Source organism: Lissotriton vulgaris, chromosome 8, assembly GCF_964263255.1.
Source record: "Lissotriton vulgaris chromosome 8, aLisVul1.2, whole genome shotgun sequence".
Lineage (NCBI taxonomy): Eukaryota > Metazoa > Chordata > Amphibia > Caudata > Salamandridae > Lissotriton > Lissotriton vulgaris.
The window spans coordinates 1,169,886,845-1,169,908,718 of record NC_141696.1 but is presented as its reverse complement, the minus strand read 5'-3'; the positions used below and the strand labels follow the sequence as shown (position 1 = coordinate 1,169,908,718).

At 46.4% G+C, this 21,874-nt stretch overlaps 1 protein-coding gene across 1 annotated transcript in view; it reads right to left on the bottom strand.

Annotated features, from left to right (window-relative positions):
- VWA8 (von Willebrand factor A domain containing 8) overlaps nucleotides 1-21,874 on the bottom strand; it is a 1,363,176-nt gene that overhangs the window by 33,718 nt on the left and 1,307,584 nt on the right. Inside the window, exon 41 of the mRNA XM_086935029.1 lies at nucleotides 7,178-7,303. Within this exon, the coding sequence (XP_086791155.1) occupies nucleotides 7,178-7,303 (126 nt within the window). The remainder of the gene's footprint in view (nucleotides 1-7,177; nucleotides 7,304-21,874) is intronic.

Genomic DNA, 21,874 nt, shown 5'->3' with positions numbered 1-21,874 from the left:
CCCACGTTACTCAGGTCCTAGGTGCCTTCATTGAGGAGAGTGGGGGATTTGCTTCCCGGCAGGCGGGCTTTCGCCCTCAGCACTCCACCGAGAAGGTGGTTATCTCTGTGATGGACGACCTCAGAGAGGGGCTTGATACCAATATGCCCCAGGCCCTGGTCCTTTTAGATCTCTCCGCCGCCTTTGACACGGTTGATCATTCCATCCTTCTCACCCGTGTCAGGGCGGCGGGTATCGAGGGTCCTGCCTTGGCCTCGATCAGCTCCTTTCTGAGAGATCGCTCTCAGGCCGTCCACCTGGCCGAATTCATCGCCCCCCCTCACTTAGTCCGGTGTGGTGTCCCCCAGGGTTCTTCCCTTTCTCTGCTATTATTTAACCTCTATATCTATCCTCTTATTTCTGCACTACAAAACATGGAGGTCACCGTATACAATTACGCTGATGACCTCCAACTCATCGTTCACCTGTCACATTCCCCTACCAGTATACTCAACTTCCAGTCGGTTATGCTGTTCATCAGTGATTGGATGAACGGCAACCATCTGAAATTAAATCCGGATAAGACGGAACTTGCTGTTACTGGTAGCACTCCCAGTCCCTAGTCCCCCAGTTTTTGGCCCCCTTCCTTGGGTACTTCCCCCACTCCCTCTCTTTCTGTAAAAACTCTAGGGATCTCACTCAACAAACACCTCACCCCCCACACTCAGATCAACTCTGTTTTTTCTTCCTGTTTCTTTGCCCTTCGCACCATACGGAAAATCTCCTGGTTCTTTTCTGTTCCTGCCCTTAAATTAATCCTGATGGCGATGGTTCTGTCCCGGCTGGATTATGGGAATATTGTATATAACGGAGCTCCCGCCTATGCTTTCCACCATCTCCAGCTTGTCCAAAATCAGGCCGCCCGCTTGATCTATGGCCTACTCAGATTTCATCACGTCACTCCCCTTCTCCAATCCCTACACTGGCTCCCTATAAAAGAGCGGGCTCTCTTTAAATTGGGATGCACCACTTTCCAGGCCTTGGCGGGGACTGCCCCTGAGTTCATCTCCTCCGCCATTAGTACTTACTGCCCCAACAGAGAACTCCGCTCCTCTACTAAATTTCTTCTTTCTGTCCCCCGGTTTAAGAAAAAGAAATCCGGGGGCTTGAAATTCAGGGTCCTTGCTCCTACCTTTTGGAACTCTCTTCCCTTCCACATTAGATCTATCCCCTCCTATTCTGATTTTCGTAGAGCACTTAAGACTTTTCTTTTCTCCGATGCTTTCCCATCCTAGCATCTTGCTTCACCTACCACCCACCTCTGGCTAAGCGTCCTCCTAGCGCCATGAAACCGCATGGTATACGTGCGCTATATAAATTTTTGTAAATTCAAATTCAAATTCCCGGCGCTGGTGGTTGGTATGGGCCCTCCCGCCCGGGGAGCAGGCCCCACCGTCGGCTAGACAGAATAGCAAAACAAGAGCTCTGGTTGATGCAACGGGCCTCAGCAAAGGGGCCCAGCCGCCGGACGGGCCCCCCCAGCAGCCAAGCAGGGTCGTGTGTCTCCTGATCAATCTACCTCTGTGTGGCCAGCCTCACATACAGGGACTCAACCCCAGGTGTCCTGCGTCTTGACCGACCCCCTCCGCCGTGGCACGTCATGCCCACCAGGCCACACAGTGCTAGTCGAGGCCGCCGCCTCGTGCCTTGCTAGGCTCCAGTCCTGCTCTACACTGGGGCCTAACGACCATGCCCCACAGACGCGTGAATGCAAGCTGCCTCCGTCCCACGCGTATAGCGCCCCGTCCCCCGGGGAAGGTAGATCAGAGGGCCCTGCTGCCAATGCCGCTGCGCAAGGCCGCAGATCCACACTTTACTCTCCAGGCAGTAGCCCGGCTTGCTGAGGCCCCCCAGCCGCTCCGTCGGGCTCCTCGCCGCACTCGCCTCCCTCACTGCAGTGGATTACGGAGCGGCCTCAGGGGGGGTGCGCCATAAGTCCCTCAGGGGTCCCGCCAGGAGGTGCAGGCCACAAAGATCGCCCCCCGGCCGCCACAGATGCCCACGATGTCTCCGGCAGTCCGGTCCAGTCGCCGGGGGCTCAGGCAGATCGTCCCCCGGTCCACCACCTGCCGCCGTCCGGGCACAGCCCCAGTACAGGGTCGGGAGGCAAGAGGCACTCCGATCCGCGTTCCAGGGCTCCTCAGCGTCGAGTGCCGCCTTCAGCCGCTGTCCCGTGTCTCCGCCCCGCGCCTCTCCTCACTCGAGGCCGGTGCTCCACCGCCGGGTCCCCAAAGCAAAGGCAGCGGCCGGCCTCTAAACGCCAACTCCCGAATCTCCGTCGCCCGGGCTCAGATTCGCACCGGGGAGGGAACAGCAGGCGTCGGAGTAGAAGGGCTCCTCAATTCCGGCATCAGACGCCGTTTATCTGGCGGACCAGTGGCGGATTTTGGGGGTCAACAGGATTGCCACCGGAGCGCCACAAAACTATGCGGCCATCTTGGTCGCTGCCAACCTATTTTTTGGTAGTTATTGGTTTATACGATATTTTCAGAAAATGATTCTACGCCTCTCGCCGGTGAATGGTTGCAGGAGAAGAATATGTATTTGCTTCTTAACAAAAAATAAAACAGTTAAAGTAAACCAAGTTCTTGTTTACTAAATTGCATTCATAAACAAGTAGATAGACAAATATGTCAGGTTGAGTACATAAATCCCATATCATGAATGCCAACACTAATTGCGAAAGGCCTCTCAGAATTTTCTATGCCAAATTCAGGACCCGGATTCACAAACTGCATTCTATAGTATATATTATAATGTTGTAGTTAGTAGTACAGTGCTATATTAGAAAAACGTACATACTTCAAAATGCAATTCAGAAGCCTCCCATGAGAGACTACTGCCTCTACCTCTCCTAAGTTTATGTGCAGAGATCTCTCCCACAGTGGGGAATAATAACTCAAACATGGCTGGGGTTCTTGAAACTTTACTGAGTGGTTTGGGAGGGACATACTAATACAAAGAACACACCCACAAAACCGATCAGACCATTGAAATTCAGAAAACCCACTTTTAAAGTTACCATAGCCCTTAAAGTGTCAACACAGAATGTCCCCCAGCACAGTTTTGGAGTATGTCAAGCACCACACATGGCCACCCACTGATATTGAAAGATGCACACTTGAAAAAATATCACTGGAGGCAGGAAATTAAAATAACGCTGAATACAAATGAAAGATACATTAATTAAATTATTGTGTATATATATATATATATATATATATATATATATATATATATATATTCACTGAAAAAACCATAGGTTATAGACCATATATAGTTAGGAATTAGCATTTACAAAACCTTGAAAATTCACTGAAAAACCATAGGTTATCGACCATATATAGTTAGGGATTAGCATTTACAAAACCTTATTTTACTCACACAACACCATTGAAATTCGCATATATAGTTAGTTGCACTAACTATATATCGCGCACCCGCAATCCACTGCTGATGATGTCACATATTACATCATTCATGACATGGTCAGTGACATCACTGATGACAACTCAAATGACATCACTGACAACATCACAGATGACATCATTCATGTGTTAATACGATGAACCTCTACAGACTCTGATATAACCTTAGATACACTCAGTGACAACAGACACCTAGTGTCTAGTGTCTAGTGTTTAGGTACCTAAATCAGCCACAGAACCCAATAGCTCTTTTTAGAGCTACCCTACCTCTGATCATTCTAAACGTTAATCTTTTTCTAACTTTTTTCACAATTTTTCATCAAAGTACGCTCCCCGGGGCGCTCCCCCGCGAAATTTAAAATTTTTTTTTTTTTGCCTATATGAGCATCCTCTCAAAAAACCTAGAGGGTCACAAAGTGTCTACCGTGCCCCCTTCTACCCATTCCGAACATTGTTTCCCCTCCATCTTGTGTCTCAATTCTACCGATACACAGAATGGAGGACTCCCGTAACGCTGCCGGTTCGCGTACCGGTGCGCGTACCGGTGAGCGCTCGCTAAAAAAAGGTGGGAAAGTAATTTACAGAAAAACCACTGGAGAGACTTTCATCAAATATAGAATAGGCCCTACTACATAGCAGCCCCTACCATTTACCCAAATTTGATGGAATTCCATTGAGAAAATTATGCTGTAGGAACGACTAAATATCCTGAGGTAAATTACATGACAGAAACACATATGAAGTGTTAGAATTGACAACCAATTAAAATGTTACTTTCATTTTCTACTATTATTTCATGACATTTGATTGGTTATGTACCTGAATATATATAAAGAAAGAGAGAGAAACACAGCCATTTTGACTACTACTTCCTGAAGTACATTTCAAGAGCATTTTGACTGTGAACTTTAACTTCTTTTCCAAAGGTAAGATATAATTTTAAAAATTTGAAAGCAGAACTATGTTATGCACTTTAAATTAAATAAGGAAAACGTTTTCAGATAGTTACATACTGTCCCTCTATAAGAGTTAGTCATTGAGAAAGACTTAATTATTTAAATTATTGATTGAGTTAGGCTTCTGTGGTATAATTATGAATTTACTTAGGCTTCATCACAGGCACTTTTCTAATAGTTTTACTTCCTGCCTGAAACCATGCACTGCCCAAAGATTACTTCACTGTCACAAGCACCTGTGTGAACTTAAACCCAACAGTGCCCTATCTCCACTGATATATTTTTTTAATGCAATTTACAGCAAGAAAATGGAAGCACAACAGAAAGAAAATAATATTTCCTTTCAAATTAAGATTGAAAACAATCCAAAGGAAGAAAATGAAGAAATTGACTTTTTGGATGACACATTAGACGGAGAATTAATTAAATGTGCTGAAGAATGTGAATGTGATTCTTGGAATGAAAAGGAGGACATTCCTGATGATTTAATGCTACAAATTCTCTTAGATTATGAAAAATCAGAACAATAAATTTAAATTTTAAAAGTTAAAATTGTTTGAGACATTATTCTTTTTAATATGAAAATTATGAAATAGTACCCAAAAAGATAAAATATAAACTGAGACTTAAAATATACTGTGCAACTTTTTTTGTGTTACATAGTAAGTTTGCTCATAGTTACTTCCTTTCTCCCACTATATTATCTCCAATGTGTATTTAACATCTCTTTATCATCTCCTGCCTCCATGTTCTTTCTGCTTTCCTCACAGACTATGCTATTAATTCCATATACCACAATAACTTCTGATATCAAGATATCTCCAAAGAAAACGGTGTATATTTATTTTTAGACTCTGCATTGGTACCTACATGTTGGTTCTTAAATAAAAAAAATTAAAAAAAAATACAACAAAAAGAACAATCAATAAACATACAATATTTGAACATTCTTTCATTCTTTTTTCCGTATATTACGCTCCCCGGTGCGCGTACCGGGCGCTCCCCCCGCAAAAAAAACGATAATAAATTTGTTTTTTTTTTGCCCCGCGGGGCCCTTTTAAAGCCCCCTCATCAAACCTAGGGGGTCAGGGAGGATGTACTCTGCCCCCTCATGCTCATTTCCCACTTTGTTTTTTCCACCTCTTGTGTCTCGATCCTACCGAGACACAAGATGGCGGCCGCTCCGGACTGTTTAGAATGTTGACAGTCACCGGGGAGCCAATCCGCTTCTCCTCGCGAAGTTCCGTTACGCGTCAGGTACGCGAACCGGGGCGCTAACCGGGACGCTGTCACAGATATATCTGTTTTTTCAAATGTTAATGTCTCAAAATCCACTGGAGCACATATATTGAGACATAGCAAAGGCACGTCGGGCAAACTAAATCTACAATTTTGCCAAGTTTCGTATAAATCCATTCAGCCGTTCGAGCTAAAAGTGATTCCAACGGCCCTACGGAAAAATAAATGGGAAAAACGCGTTTTGGGACCCCCCTTTTTTCTCGGCCCCCCCTTGACGTAACCCCCCCACATTTTCAGGGGCTGCTCAGAAACAAAATGTGCCATTTTCCTGAAAATTTCAGCCAATTCCGTCCACAAACGCCAAAGTTATTCGACAGAGAATTTTCAGAAATCCCATAGGAAAAAAATCCTAACTATATATACCTAGGTAATATATATATATATATATATATATATATATATATATATATATATATATATATATATATATATATATATATATATATATATATATATATATATATATATATATATATATATATATATATATATACTTATCAGTGATAGCAATAACTATAGTTTAATTGTTTATTTAATGTAATAAACAATTTAAAATGTAGTTACACTTTTTAAACGTTTTTAGCAACCATAAATAGTATTTAAATTAATTAATTAGATGGCAGAGATGGGTTTTGTGTCCACCACCTTTTACAGATGCAGTTCATCAATGCAAACGTCTTCTAATGTAATGATACAATGTATCACTGCCACCTTCACCCACTGCTCTGAGAGGGCAGTGATACACACTGCATCTACTGATGCATTGTGCCACTCAAACCATGTTTAAATACCGTAATATGATATATGACTGCCACCTTCTTTCAGAATGCTTTCAGAAGGCAGGGATACAAAAACAGGTAATCCCATCTTCGTCAAATGGAGTAATATAGAATATCGATTCCACCTGCATTCATGAATTTAGAGCCATCCACGCCAAACGACTTGTGCAGCGTCAGCACTTAAAGGTGTGAAGCACATTTAAGCACTATGAAGCATGTCACTTCACTCTGAAAGACTCATATAAATCTAAAAACGTTTGAAAAGGCTCCCAAAATATACTCACAAATCTTTTTGGAGTTATAGACCACTAATTGTCAAAAAATAACGAATAAAGTACACCTCTTTTCCAGTGAGCGGCTACTTCTTTGTAAAACAATGAATTTCTTGAATGTAGTGGAGGGTGGAGAAAGAAATGTGCACGTGCACCTAGAAGCAATCCCATAGATTTCAGGAAGACTTCTCAATAAATGTGCTTCCTGCATTATGCAAAAACACATGTGCTGCCATTTGACCCCTCCAATAGTGAGGATGTTCTCAGCACTATTACGGTATCATAATATCCTGCTAACATGCCCTGCAAAAAAGTGGACCATTTCGTTACAGAAGATAAAGATTTTCCCTTTTAAGAGTATTCCTTGGTGGATATGCGAACACTTTGATTTTCTGAGTGCTCACCTCTGGCTCCAGCTCTCCTCGTCGCTTGTAGATGGCTTTTTCGCCAGTGAGCCCATCGATGATTTTCGCATCGTCCAGCTCCCCCAGAGCTTGGTTCCTGAGCCACTGCCTTTCCTTGCCTTTGGCCTAAAAACAATATATAATATTCAGTATACAAGAACATACCTGTAGCAGTAAACAACTTTGTCGTTTCATTATTGCACATCAAGGGCAGATAATATAATGGGCCCAATAACGAAATGATACAGCGAATAAACTGCTGTTTTTCTCAATGTCCAAAGAAGACATACAGCGGACTCTACCACCAAATGACGAGGCACTAGCAAGGAAACAAAAGGCATGCCCTAGCTTAATTTAAACAGAAAGGGAAAGTTACTTACCTTTGGTAATGATTCGTCTGGTGACTAATGATTCTTCCCACAGATTCCTCAGTTTATAAATGTCCTTCAGATGCCAGACTGGATCCAGAAAACGTTTCCCACAGCAATGTCTCTCCAGTGCAGCCAGGTGACAACATGCAGCTACACCAGTGACTTCATTTGATTCAGATGTGACAACATCATTGGATATGTAGCAGTGACTTGTGTGCTGGTGTCAGTTCCTAGACTCTTTCTGCATCCCATTAAGGCGGGCAGACGTCTGCATACCTGCGCATGTTATTACCAACATCACTAACTTGTTGGGGGGAGAAGGCAATGAGGAATTTTCGAGAAGATAAAGTATCCACAACTTCTTCCTGTAGATTCCTTACCTTATGAATGAATCCCAGAGAAATACTATCGGGGAGGTGGGATTAAGTAATACAGATTAACCAAGAAAGTAATGAAACACAGTCCTGGCAAAGTTTCCATCACTATGGGACTCAGCTGTGAGGCAAACGTGTGTATCAATAGTATGTACAAAGAACATGTTGCTGCTCTGCAAATATCTGTCACTGAGATGCCGCTAGTAAGAGAGTAAACACCACAATGACCCTCATTGAGCAGGCACAAAAACAGGATTGAATCTTTATGCAGAGAACAACTCAGCATAAGATTGTGAGCATGGTTACCACTTTTCCCTTCTTGGCTGCAGCAAAGCTCACAAAGAGCTGATCATCCACTCTGACCCGACGTTTGCAGTCGATTTAATGAGATATACTGGAGTCCAATCTTTACAACCTCTCCTCCTCCCTAGTTGGGTGAGGAGGATGAAAGAAAGATTGCAGACAGATAGATTGGTCAATGTAAAAGGTGGACTCATCTTTCAACAATTGCAGGTATTAAATACCACTTTATCTCTGTAGAACACAGCGAGAGGTGTCTAAACCATAAGACCTTGAAGTTCATCAACCAAACTTGTTGAAGTTATTGTCATCAGGAATATGCTCTTTAACATCAGTAAATGCATCAGACAACTGTGCAATGGGTAGGCCGTGGGCAAAGTCAACACCAGATTCAGTTCCCACTAAAGAACAATAAACAGTGTGAGAGAAAAAATATTTTAACCCTTCCAAAAAGGTGTCACCAAGAGGAATAAATAGAGAAAACAGTAAGATGGAAATGGCAACTAAATAGCCTCCTTAGCAAGGGATAGCATAAAACGCAAAACATCAGAGCGGATAGAATAGAAAAAATTCACAACTTCCAGCTTACATCAAGAAACTTTGATCTGTGGCCCACAAAAACAGATTTTGTGTGGGTTTGCGACAGTGAAAATGACAGCAGCCACTTACATGGGTAAGGAGAAGTTCTGTGGTTGGCATTGCTTAATCTGCAGAAGTGCAGCCACAATATCAAAGGTTTGGATTGGAGGACCTGAATATCCTGCTATGAAGGCTAACATCTGCATGGGCATGAAATTAGACTTCTGGGCATTGAAAAAAAAACACAAAAAAAAACCAGGTGGGTCATGGTACTCTGAAGATGTTTTGAGACTAGTGAAGAATGCTCCCCGTTTACCAGCAAATCATTCAAGTACAGAAACACTGGGATAAAAAATGTTCGGAGCAAAAGTGCAACCATGGCCACTACTTTGGTTAAACTCAGTTGTCATGCCAAATGACAAGACCACAAAGTGAAAGTGCTTGGACCCCAGAAGGAATCGGAGGTAAAGACAGTGAATAGGGAGAGTTGCAAGATTAAAGTGGGTGTCCTGGAGGGCACCGTTTGAACTTGACTTGCCATCTTAAGCAGTTTAAGATATGTAGGTCCAGCATAAGGATGAGTCCTCGATCCTTTTTGTGGACCAAGGGAATAACACCTAGTGCCCCTCTCCTCCAGTGACACCACATGTATGGTGCCTTTGATCAGAAGGGCAAATACCTCTGCCTTCAAGATTGAGGTGTGTAGCAGAGAGCGCATCCTGACAGAAAAGTGGCTGTCCAGTGAAGAGTACAGGAAGGGGAGTGTACAGCTCATGAGGACAAGCAGGAGCATTCAGCGGTCTGTCCTTATGTCCCAGTTGGTGGCAAATGGCAGCCCTTCCCCCACCAGAAGCTGGTGATGACGGGAGGCCAAGTCAGAGATGTTTTGAGCTGGCAGATCCAGTGACAGATGCAGAAGACTGGAGCTGATGCTACGGGTAATGCCTGTTCCTGTCTCTTGGACACCACCTGAGAAACCTCTGAAGAGCATCCAGTTATGTTTTTGCAAAGTGACCACCACTGCCATGGATCAAGCCAAAGTGCCAGTGGAATTGAGGTCACACTTCAAAATCTGTTTGGAGGTGTTCATTCCATCACTGACCAGATCTGACAACAGCTTCTTCATGTGCTGCGGGAGACTTATTACAGTAACTTCCACCTATTCACACAAGGAGTAAATGTATTAACCCAGAGGCACATGGTGTTAGCAGTGTGGAGCACCCAGCTCCGGGAAGAAAAACTTCTCTGCTCTAGAACGAGTGAATGAGAAATATACGGGCGCTTAGCTACGTCAAAGCGCAGATTCCCAGAGCTTCAAGAAGAGAAACATAATTGAATATATGAGATCATAGGTTACACAGTGGCATCAAAGAGGAAAACATTTTTAAGTTTCTAAATTTGACAAGACTGGATTGTGCCCTAGGGAAAGAGGTGAAGCATTCTACGCTCTGTAAATTGTGGACAGAGAGTGGCCACTAAACCTGTTTTTTTTTACTTGGTGATTGTTAAGAGATATTTTGAAGTGGAGTGCAGCAAGTGAGATGTAAGGTACATAAATAAAACATCGAGGACATATAGGTCTTTTGAGTAGCTGGATAAATGGCTTCATGACATAAAGCATTAAACAGGCATCTTTTAGCAACTGGCAACAAATAGATGTTTAACAGATGTACTGCAAGGAGTAGTTTCTGTTCTGTAACTCCAGTTCTGTAGTAGGGGTATCTCTGTTATATACACCCCTCATAACTCAAGAAACCAAAATCGATAACAACCACATTATCAAGAGAATATACAATTTTAAACATAGAATTAAAAAAATAAATTCAAGAAAACAGTATTAAAAAATTGAACAATTTATTACATATAATATAATTAAATGTTTGATAACAGCAATGCAGTGCCATACATTAAAATTTAAAAAATGTGCCAATACACATGAAGAACATTTAAAATTACAAAGTTCAAAGTTGAACTTGTATGCAGGACACAATCCACCTAGAGATGGACTGTTTAGAGGTAGCAAGACCCGTCCTGACTGATCCCTAATTGATAAACAATTGGTCTGACCTACGAATATCTTTGGTCTTATCCAGATAAAATTTCAACACCGTCCTAACATCCAGGGAATGCAACGACTTTTCCGCTGGAGATGAAGGATTCTGAAAAAACGTAGGCAAAGTTATAGTCGGGTTGACATGAAAATCAGAAATAACCTTGGGAAGAAATTTAGGGTGAGTAAGCATAACAACCTTAGCAGCATGAAATACAGTATAAGGTTCTTGGCAACACAACGCCTGAATTTCACTCACCCTGCAGGCCGATGTAATGGCCACGAGGAACGCCGCCTTCCAGGACAGGTGCTGCAACGAAGCCTTATGAATAGGTTCAAAAAGGCTCCTTCATCAATCTGGACAGCACCACATTCAATTCCCATGAAGGCGAAGGAAGCCTGACAGGAGGGAATACTTTCTTCAAGCCTTCCAAAAAATCTTTGATCATAGGGATCTGGGAGAAGGAAGTCTTGGAAGGGCATTTCCTGTAGGCAGTCAATGCAGCGAGATGAACCTTAATGGAATGAACATTAAGGCCAGACTGCGCCAAATGTAGAAGGTAAGGAAGGATGACATATTCCTTGCACGTCGTCTGGTCATAGTTCTTGGACTTGCACCAGATACAGAACCTCTTCCGCTTGTAGGCATATGAAGTCCGAGTGGAAGGTTTCTTAGCCTCCTTTAGTATGTCCATGCAATCTTCTGGTAGATTCAAATGGCTATATTGCTCTATCTCAGGAGCCATGCCACCAAACTCAAAGATGAGAGGTTGGGGTGCAACATCTGCCCCCCAAACTTTGTGAGAAGGTCCGGCCCGCATGGCAGACGTATGTGCGGAAGAAGAGACCGGTGAAGCAGGTCCGTGAACCACCACTGCCTGGGCCATTCCGGGGCAATCAGGATCATCTGCGCCCTGGGCTGGGACAGCTTGATGATCACCGCCGGAATCAGGGGAATGGGTGGAAAAGCGTACAGAAAGCTGTTCGACCAGTTGATCCATAGCGCATTCCCCAGCGCCCCCTGCTGGTAGTACCTGGAGGCAAAGTCTCGGCATTTGCTGTTTTCGGCAGTGGCGAACAGTTCTACGTCTGGAGTCCCCTACCTTGCGAAGACTTCTCCTAGTACTTCGTCGTTTATGACCCATTCGTGGTTATCCTGAATCAGTCTGCTCAGTGCGTCCGCCTGAACATTCTGCACACCTGGCAGATGGGTAGCCGTTATCGTCAGTCCTCTGGCCAGAAGCCAGTGCCAGATCGCCTTCGCCTCCTGTGACAGGGTGCGTGATCTCGAGCCCCCCTGCTTGTTGAGGTAATACATCGTGGTCGTATTGTCCGTCTGTACAAGCAGAGAGTTGGTCTGGAAGGACGGATGAAAGGCCTTTAGTGCCAAGTGAACAGCTCTGAGTTCCAGGAAGTTGATATGATACGTGGACTCCATCGGTGACCACGTTCCTTGAATCTGTAAGTCTCCGGAGTGCGCTCCCCAGCCCTGGAGAGAAGCATCCTTCACGAAAGTCTGAGTGCGAATGTCCTTGTGGAAGGGAACCCCTCTGAGGAGATTCTCCGCTGAACACCACCACTTCAGAGACTGAAGAGCATGCAGAGACAGTCGTATCTTGTCGTCCCAAGACCCTTTCCTCTGATCCCACTGATCCTCCAAGCACTCCTGCAGCGGTCTCATGTGCAGCCGTGCGTGTGGCGTTAGGAAGATACAAGAGGCCATCGATCCCAGTAGAGAAGACACCGCCCTCACTGTTGTAGATGGAGTGGTCATAAGAGCCTGAGCCTTCCGAAGGAGTGATAATCGTCGCTCTTCCGAAGGAGACACGCTTGCTGACAGCGTATTGATGGGTGCTCACAAGAAGGAGGCCTTGATCAACCAATCGTCCAGGTACGGGTAGACAAACACCTTGTTCTTCCTTAGGCATGCTGCTACCACTGCCATGCACTTCGAGAATGTTCTGGGCGCAGACTTCAGCCCGAATGGCAGTACTGTGTACTGATAATGATTGATGCCGACTTGAAATCACAGGAACTTCCTGTGTTTGCGTGCAATGGGCACATGGAAGTACGCATCCTGTAGGTCTATTGCACACAGCCAGTCTCCCTGTTGCAACTGAGGATAAATCTGATGCAACGACAGCATGCAAAACTTTTCTCTGCGAATCCACTTGTTTGCCTGTCGCAAGTCCAGAATGGGAATGAACTTGTTCTTGTCCTTCTTGCGCACCAGAAAGAACCGGGAGTACAGACCTCTTCCTCTTTGAGACAGAGGTACGTCTTCTATCGCCCTTTTCCTTAACAGGATATCGGCCTTCGCCTGAAGCTCGCACAGTTGATACTGTGAGCTGACCGGAGGAATTGATGGAGGCCGGCTGGTGAACCGAAGACTGTATCCATTGCAAACAATATTCAGCACCCACTTCTCCTGAGTAATTTTTCTCTACTCTGCCAGAAAAAATTGAGCGCTTCCCCCCACCGGAGCGGGTAACGGATGAAGGGGAAGTAACCGCTCAGGGTCGAGACCCGACCGGCCCTTGTTTGCTGCAGAGGAATGCTATCCACCTCCACCCTCGTGGCGCTTCTGGAAGGGTCTCCGGAACTGTTGCTGTTGTTGCTGCTGCTGTCCCGAAGACTGCCCTCGTCCTCTTCCCTGTGCACCGAACCGTCTCTGGAATGGGCGGTAAGACTTCTTTTCTTTGGGCTTCTCCAAGCCCACAGCCGTCAGGGTCTCTGCCTCCGCCTTCATGCGGGCCATCTCATCATCGGCATGCTTTCCGAACAGGGTTTCCCCGGAAAAAGGCAGATTGGCCACCCGCTGCTGGGCCTCCGGCTTGAGTGACGTGAGCCTGAGCCAAGCATGGCGCTGCTGGTTGATCCCATGACAGTAACCATGGGCAGCCAAAAGAGAGATATCCGCAGCCGCGCTGATGACCTGGTTTGAAACCAGCATCCCTTCCTTGAGGATCTCTTGGAAGTCCTCCCTCTTGTCTCATGGCAGAAGGTTTGTGAACTGTTGCAGGGAGTCCCACAGGGCACGGTCTTACCACCCCAGCAAAGCCGCATCGCTGGAGGCCTTCATGGCCGTGGATGCAGTCCCACAAGCCTTCCTTCCGGCTTTCCTTATCGGGCGGCACGGTTGAGGACGGGGAGGTTGAGTGTAACTTCCTGGCCGCCGTCACTATAACAGAGTTGGGTACCGGATCTATCCGCAGGAAAGCCGGGTCCGAATCCGGGGCCCTGTACTTCTTCAGAAGTCGGGAGGGAGCGGCCTTCACCACCGCTGGCGTGAGGAACAGCTCCTCCGCAGATTCTACCAAACCTGGCACTAGTGGCAGCAGAGGGCGAGACAAATGCTTCTTGTGAAGCCTTTCAAAGATCACGGACGTCGTGGGTGTTGGAACCGTCACCGTGATTCCCAATTTCGTAGCACCCCTCAGGAGAACCTCCTGGAACGTACTGATGTAGTTCACCGGAGACACCCTAGTCCTTGGGGAGTCCGACAAGGTCGGTAAATAGGATCTTGTCCTGGAGGAGTCCGTGCGGGACCTGGATCCCCGCCTCCTATGGCGACGTCTTGATCTAGTGGAGGATCCGCGTCGACTCCTCAATCTTCCTCTCCGTCCGGAGCGTGATCGCAACTTCCTAGGCCTCGGTCGATCCGCCGGTTCCACCGGAGCGGGTGTCTTTGGTTTGGCCGGGGCCTTCGGCTTAGAAGTCCCCTTGCGAGGGTTTGGAAGTCTGGGCAGTGAGACCGACCTCGGAGGAACCGGAGGTGGCTTTTCTGGCAACTGAGGTCGAGGTTCGGTTTGCGGAAGTGGTGGCAAAGGAGGAGGGTAGGAGCCTTCGGATGGGGACCCTTCGGCAATGGAGGCGGAGGTGTAACCGGCCTCTGCGACGGGGTATACACCTCGGAGTACACCAAGCTCGGTGATCCGCCTTCCTTTCCAGCCTGGGACGTTGGTGAGCCTCCCATGGCGTTAGGCCTCCTTCCACGTCTCTTCGGCGTCGAAGAACGGCGACCAGATGGCGAGCGTCGGTCCCTCGACGTCGAGCGTCTTTTCCTCGGCATCGACCGTCTTCCCCTCGACGGCGACCTCGTCCGCCTCGACGGCGACCTGTTGCGCCTCAACAGCGACCTCCTGCGCCTCGACGGCGACCTCCGCCTCAACGGCGATCTACGCCTTGATGGCGATCTGCGCCTCGACGGCGATCTACTCCTCGACGATGAGGATCCCCTCGACGACGATCTTCTCCTTTTCGGCGACGGCGAACGGCGGTGTCGCCATGGCGGCGAGCGCCGACGCCGGGCCTTTTGACGTCGATCACTTGACGTCGACTCCGACGAGGATGATGACGAAATCGTCACAGGAGACTTCGACAGCGGTCTGTTCAGTTCCTTCGACGTCGAGCGTCGCCTCGACCCAGAGCCCTGGGGAGACGGGGAACAGACTGTAGTCATCCCTCTCGACGTCGTAGTTGGTGCAATCGACCCAGACGGAGAATGGGGATGCTTGCTGGTCTTTCTGCCCCTGGGGAGCCCCCAGAGGCCTCAGCACGTGCAGATGAAGCCCCTCCAGACCCACCTTGCGCCTTCAACCTTCTTTCCTCAAGGGCCTGAAGCCTGATCTTCTTTCTGTCCTTCAGGGTCCTGCCAGAGAAGCCTTCACAAATTTCACACTCCTCTGGAACGTGAGAAGAGGGAAGGCAGAGGATACACACCTCATGGGGATCTGATTTGGCCTTCTTCCTGGAGCACTCCGGGCATTTGTCAAATAATGTAGGCGTATTTGACATCAAAAGGGTGCAGAAACCAAGAAGTAAAGCACTAAAGTACTTTAGAAGCACTCAAATTGAAAACAATAGTGAAAAATCCCCAATAAACCCTTGAAAAGGGAGAGCTCAATGCTCCAGGGTCCTGCTTGCAGGAGCCGGAAAAAAGAACTGAAAGTAAAAGGGACCTGCAGTGCATTCTGGGATACTGTGAAGTTCTGGAAAGTTCTCTTAAAGGCACAGTATCCTGTTCTGAGCCACATAATGGCAGCCTATGGGGCTTGTCTGTCCAGGTCTTCCTCTCTATCATTCCAGAGGGGTTTTTGCTGTTGAGGCAAGGAAAATCTGGACAGGCTTTGCTGTTTGTGGATTTTTTGGTTTGAATTTCTAGTTGAAGGACTGGACAGTGTAGCCTGTTTTATAGGCTGTATTATCTGTCTTTAATTATCTCTTAAGTGTCTGTGCAGTTCTGCATTTTTCGACACTTTAAGAGATTATTTTTGATTGCTCCTGGGTACACGCACATGGGCGGGACTATTCACTAGATTATGACTATACACAGAGATCCCCTACTACAGAATGGCTGATCATCTGTTAAGCACAAAATAGTATATGCCTCTGCATTTTATTCAACCTGCAATATGTTAAGGAAATATTTTAGAAGTCCTATCAAAAAGTAGTTGAAATAGACAAATCTGTATTTTAATCCCTGTTTCAAGGTAGTTTGTTCTCTACTTATCTTCTCGGTTTCTTCAATGTCTACCATGCTGTCAACTAGCGATGCTGGGTGAGGCGAATGTTTCGATTACACAATCGATTTACGTTTGAAGGTCATCGCTGCCAAAGATATATGTTGACTGCATATATAATGTAACCATATCAGTGTAACTGAGGATACTGTCATGAACAGTGTAATTTGTTAATTAAAAATCTCCCAATAAAATAGTTTTTTAAAAAACAATGTCTGTTCCAAAAATGTTCTGAATTCCTACATTTCTAGCATGTTCCAAGTGTGCAGAAAATTAGCCCAAGTTGTCCAGCCACCAGCAACTTGTCCGAAATGTTGGATCGCCAAAGATGACTACTTTTGAGTTATTGGTCCATATCCATATCTATCCACATCCATGGAGAAGTGTGGCTCAATGGTTAGAGCTCTAACCCAGGGTGGTGTGGAGTGCAAAAAAACGATGGATTTAGGCCCAGATCCTTGTACTGGGTGAATGTATGACATTGTTCTACATTCTGTCCATCAACTGTGTTTTTTGCAATTTTCACCCCGAGTGTGCTGGGTATACTCAGACGTGAGTCCCAGGCTCTCCACACCACTGGAGTCAAGCTATCCAGGCTGATGAAGGCTGATATCCAGAAACCGGTCCTTGGATGCTTGATTCCGGTCTGGGAAAGACATGGCTTGGTAGTTCGGACTGGACTGTTACCATGAGGCACAGGGTCAGAGCTGATTTGCATATAGCCAGTGTCTAACCCAGGGTGGTGTGGAGTGCAAAAAAACGATGGATTTAGGCCCAGATCCTTGTACTGGGGTGAATGTATGACATTGTTCTACATTCTGTCCATCAACTGTGTTTTTTGCAATTTTCACCCCGAGTGCGCTGGGTATACTCAGACGTGAGTCCCAGGCTCTCCACACCACTGGAGTCAAGCTATCCAGGCTGATGAAGGCTGAAAGCCAGAAACCGGTCCTTGGATGCTTGATTCCGGACTGGGAAAGACATGGCTTGGTAGTTCGGACTGGACTGTTTCCATGAGGCACAGGGTCAGAGCTGATTTGCATATAGCCAGTGTCTAACCCAGGGTGGTGTGGAGTGCAAAAAAACGATGGATTTAGGCCCAGATCCTTGTACCGGGGTGAATGTATGACATTGTTCTACATTCTGTCCATCAACTGTGCTTTTTGCAATTTTCAATGGTTAGAGCGGCAGACCCTGATGCAGAGATCTGGCCCGGGACCAGGGTTCAATTCCCCGCCTCGGCGGGTCTTGGGCTCAATATTCCACGGACCTGATAATTCTCGCCTCGGTGCCTATTCCAATCATGTAGTCCCACTCTGCAACTCTGGGCAATACCTTGCTTAATCTCCACAACGGCCCCCACAACGCTAAGGATGCCTGGCCTCCACCTTGGAGGTGCCCAGGAGTGGACGCCTCACAGGGAAAGCAAGGATGGGTTCCACAGCGGTATTCGTACAAGCGCCTTGAGACCCTTGCGGGTGAGTAGTGCGCTATACAAGTATCAATTTACATTTTTTTACATATAGATACTTCTTTGAGACAAGATGAAAATCTGAGAGCTGTTTCCTCCGCATTCACATCCAGTTTCAGAATAAGCTTTATATCATCTCCGTAGGCATAACATTTAAGGCCATATGAATCGATGATCTTGGCTAATAGAACACGCATGTATAGAGGCTAAACAAAGTGGGGCTGAAGGTTGATTCCTGAGGAATTACAGTAAGGAGCAGTTTAAGGGAGACCTAAAATTGCCCACGGCAACCCTTTGAAAAGGAAGTGAATCATAGAGTAAGTCTATCTTATTCACAGTCTGGAAGAGCCATAGGGAACTATCTGGTTCAATTTGGCACATGACGCATACACCACCACGCGTGAAGACATACATTCTAGACTGCAAGGCGCAGGGCTATGGTGTCCTTAAATTTCTCTGTGTTCTGCTGGGCTTGAAAAGGGTTTCTGAGCGGAAGTCAGAGGTACTTCCAAAAGAGCCTCAAAGAATGGGAGCAAAGGTTTTCAAAGTGCAGTTAATGGTTGCAGGGTTTCAGTCAGGATGTTGTACTTGGTTTCAGCAGTGGGCAATGGTATTTCCATTGCCTCCACTGCTTTCTGTACCCAAAAGGTAAAAGAACAGTCTTCTTCTGTAGGAGGCCCAGATGGATAAAGGATGCCTTCTTCTGGGGATGTGTCAAACGTCTCAAGAATTTTGTAGGTACAAGTATAGGCCAGAGTCTATAAGGGAAGAGGAGGATGTCATCTTTTGAATCATCCTCCTCTCTGCACCCATAGTCATTGGTGAACTTCCAGAAGATATCAAAACCTACATGGACCCTGTTAGAAATGGGGGTCTCTAGTTGGCAGTGGTAGGCACCCCGTCCAAGTAGGGATCCTTCCTTCTAGTCAGGAGGAGGGGCTTATACAACAAAGATAACCCCTGTTCATCCCCTTGGTAGCTCAGCAAGATCAGACAGGCTTATTTCAGAGGCAATATGCTAAGTATTTGTGCATAACACACACAGTAACACAGTGAAAACACTACAAATGGACACAACACCAGTTTAGAAAAATAAACAATATTTATTGAAACCAAAAAAACCAAAACGAAAAAAAATCCAACATATGACTCTTAAAAGATTTCAAGCAATTCTGTCCATAGAACTCAATGGATGAGGTGATTTTACACAAAGTATCTTAGATGCGGCAAAATCCACAAGGCAAAACAGCTGCAGAGGATGGAAGAGTTGGAAAACACAAGGATGCTTTGATTCCTGAGTCCTTGGAGAGACGATGCGTCAGTTCTGCTGCACGCAGGACGGGTGTTGCGTCGAATCTGGACTGTAGGGAGAAGCGAGGCATGGAAATCCAAGACGGTTATGGTCTGCAGGTGATGCATCTGAAAAACTTGCCGCCCACATGTGATGTGTGGAACTCCGGACGTGCTGGAGGTCGATGTGGCGGCTGCAAACAGGCACTGCATCAATTTCATGGCAGGAGTGTTTTTATTTTGTCAGAACAGAGCTTGCTGTGCTGTTGTTTATGGGTGGAGTACTGGCTCCCTTCGATGCTCGCCATAAGAGACACCTTCAGACTGGTTGAGCACAGGAAGCCTTTATTGTCAACAAACATTCACCAATTCCAAATTGCCCAGCGGGGCAGGCAGTGGATAGCAGACGCATCCACTGGAGCTCCAGCCCGGGGGTTGGGGCCACCTCGCCCCACTCGTGGCAGGAGTGGGGAGAAGGGTCGGTCCTCAGTCAGCAACCAGAACCCCAGACTCATCCTGGAGGAAAAGTTCACCAGAGTGCGGCGTCGTGCTCTGCAGGAAGTGCTCGGATACCGCTGAGTCTGCAGCGCCATGAGGCAGAAGCGAGGGAGCGGAACCGGGAGAAGGGAAGCAGCCGAGCGGGACACGGGCTGCCCAGGGACTACCCCTGGCGGGGCAGGCAAATCCGGCTTAAAGAGAGGGTAGCCAGGTATGGTGTCTGCCTAAATGGGCCTGTAAAAAGGGTTGGGGGGAGTTGCCGCAAGAGTGGGCGGTACAAGATATCAGAACACGATATTAAACCGAGAACACATCGGTCGTGCACCAAACTGCCCTAAGGATGGCTGCGACCCCTGCACAAGGGTACCTTCCTCGTTTTGCACTTTGACTGGCATCTGATAGGGGTGTTGTATTAAACTTTTGGCCCATACAGACCGTCTTACATCATACTGGAATATCCTGACCATAAAATGCCCTGTGGGATATCACTTCCCGTCGTAAATGAGTCACACCGGGAAGATGGCTCAGCGAGTTGCACGGGCGCCTGGCATCTGCTACGACCCACAGTTTGAGTCCCAGCAGTGTCAGTTTAGCCACTCATCCTGCGTAGTTCCTCTAAACGAGACTACAGTAATGCTTTCATATTATGGTTTGAAAAGACAAAATGGGTGGCAGTGAGCACTATACAAAAACACTTGCTGTTAAGTTTGTTACGCGCAATTCAGTGGGCAGAAAAAGCTAAGTGTTCTCTCTTGTGATTCCCGGATTCTGTACTTACAAGAAACCCTGAAACGCTCCTCCAAATCAGAATAAGTCTCAACAGAGGGACGCTTTGATTTTAGATGCTAAAGCAAGACGTGTCCATGTTACTTAGACACTAGTCCTTCAGCAGTTAAGAAACAAGCATTAAAAATGAAATAGGTCTCGCCTTTCATTAAGGTAAAGCCATTTGCTTTGCTATACAATACCCTTAGCAAAGCAAATGGCTTTAACTTAATCAAAGGCGAGACCTATTGCATTTTCAATGCTTGTTTAGATTTACAGGAGCGACATGCACCTTAAGGAAAAACTGTAAATATTATAGATTATCTCTGTGTATTGGTGGTTTTCCACAACTATGCACATTCTACTACAGCCTCACATGAACTGTTTTGATTGAAAACACAAACCATTTACCTTTTATCAGAACATATAGCTAGGGGAAAGGAGGCAAGGGCCTTAGCAGTCACGATAACAAACTGATTGACCTCCTGCTTACAGCTGCTGTTAAAACTATCCTTTCTAATTGGAAAGACACAGGGAAAGCATCCTTCAAAAGTTGGTTCAACTGGATCACTTTCCTAAGAGGAGCAGACAACATATCACTAAAACACTCACCCAACTGCCGCTCAAACAGCAAGATGTGGCACTCCTTGGACAACTACCTGGCCTCTCACAAACCACCTTTTGCAGTCCACACGTCTCGGTACCCCAAACCCAGCCGCCTCCCATTGCAAGCTCTGGAATCATGGCTGCTAACTAACGCACTAATCTTCCTGTCCTCTCTTTTCCTTCATTTCCCACTTTCTTTTTCCTTCTCTCGAAGGCAACACATAAGATCACCAAAGGCAGCAAACGTCATAGTTCGTGAATGCATACCCAACGTATAAGTGTCCCATCATATCTACTGTATGCCAATTGCAACACCGACGGCGTTATAACAAGACCAGTATTGCCTTCACTATCTCTGTACCGTATATGTAAAAAAAAAAATTCTAACAAAATCTTTCGAAATTAAAAAAAATAATTAAATAGTGCAGCAGAGGGGGGCGTGGGGCAGAAAGGGTCCAACTGGACTCAGGGACATAATTTCTGCTTGCATGAGGGCTCGTGGCACCCTTGCTACGCGACTGCTGGAGACCCTTCCTTGAGAGATCGACAGCCGAAAGAAAGTAAGTTAAGTCCATGAACAGGATCCCGGGACGGCTTCTGCGTTCTGCGTGTGCATGTCTGCTCTGTGGTTGCTTTCTGGCGAGGCTGCAGTCGCTTTCGGAAGCGCCGGATTCCAGAGAATGGAAATGGAAGCCAGATGCTCGGGGCGCGACCCGACGGAGGCTGATATCGCCAGACACCTACTCACCGTCTGATGATGTCAGCCCAGGGGAGCGCTCGCGCTCGGATCCGCGTGCCTCGGCCATGACTTTCGTTCCCGCGTTACTCATTCTAATGAACGCCTGTCTGCGCTCCGGGGAGCCTTGCTTCA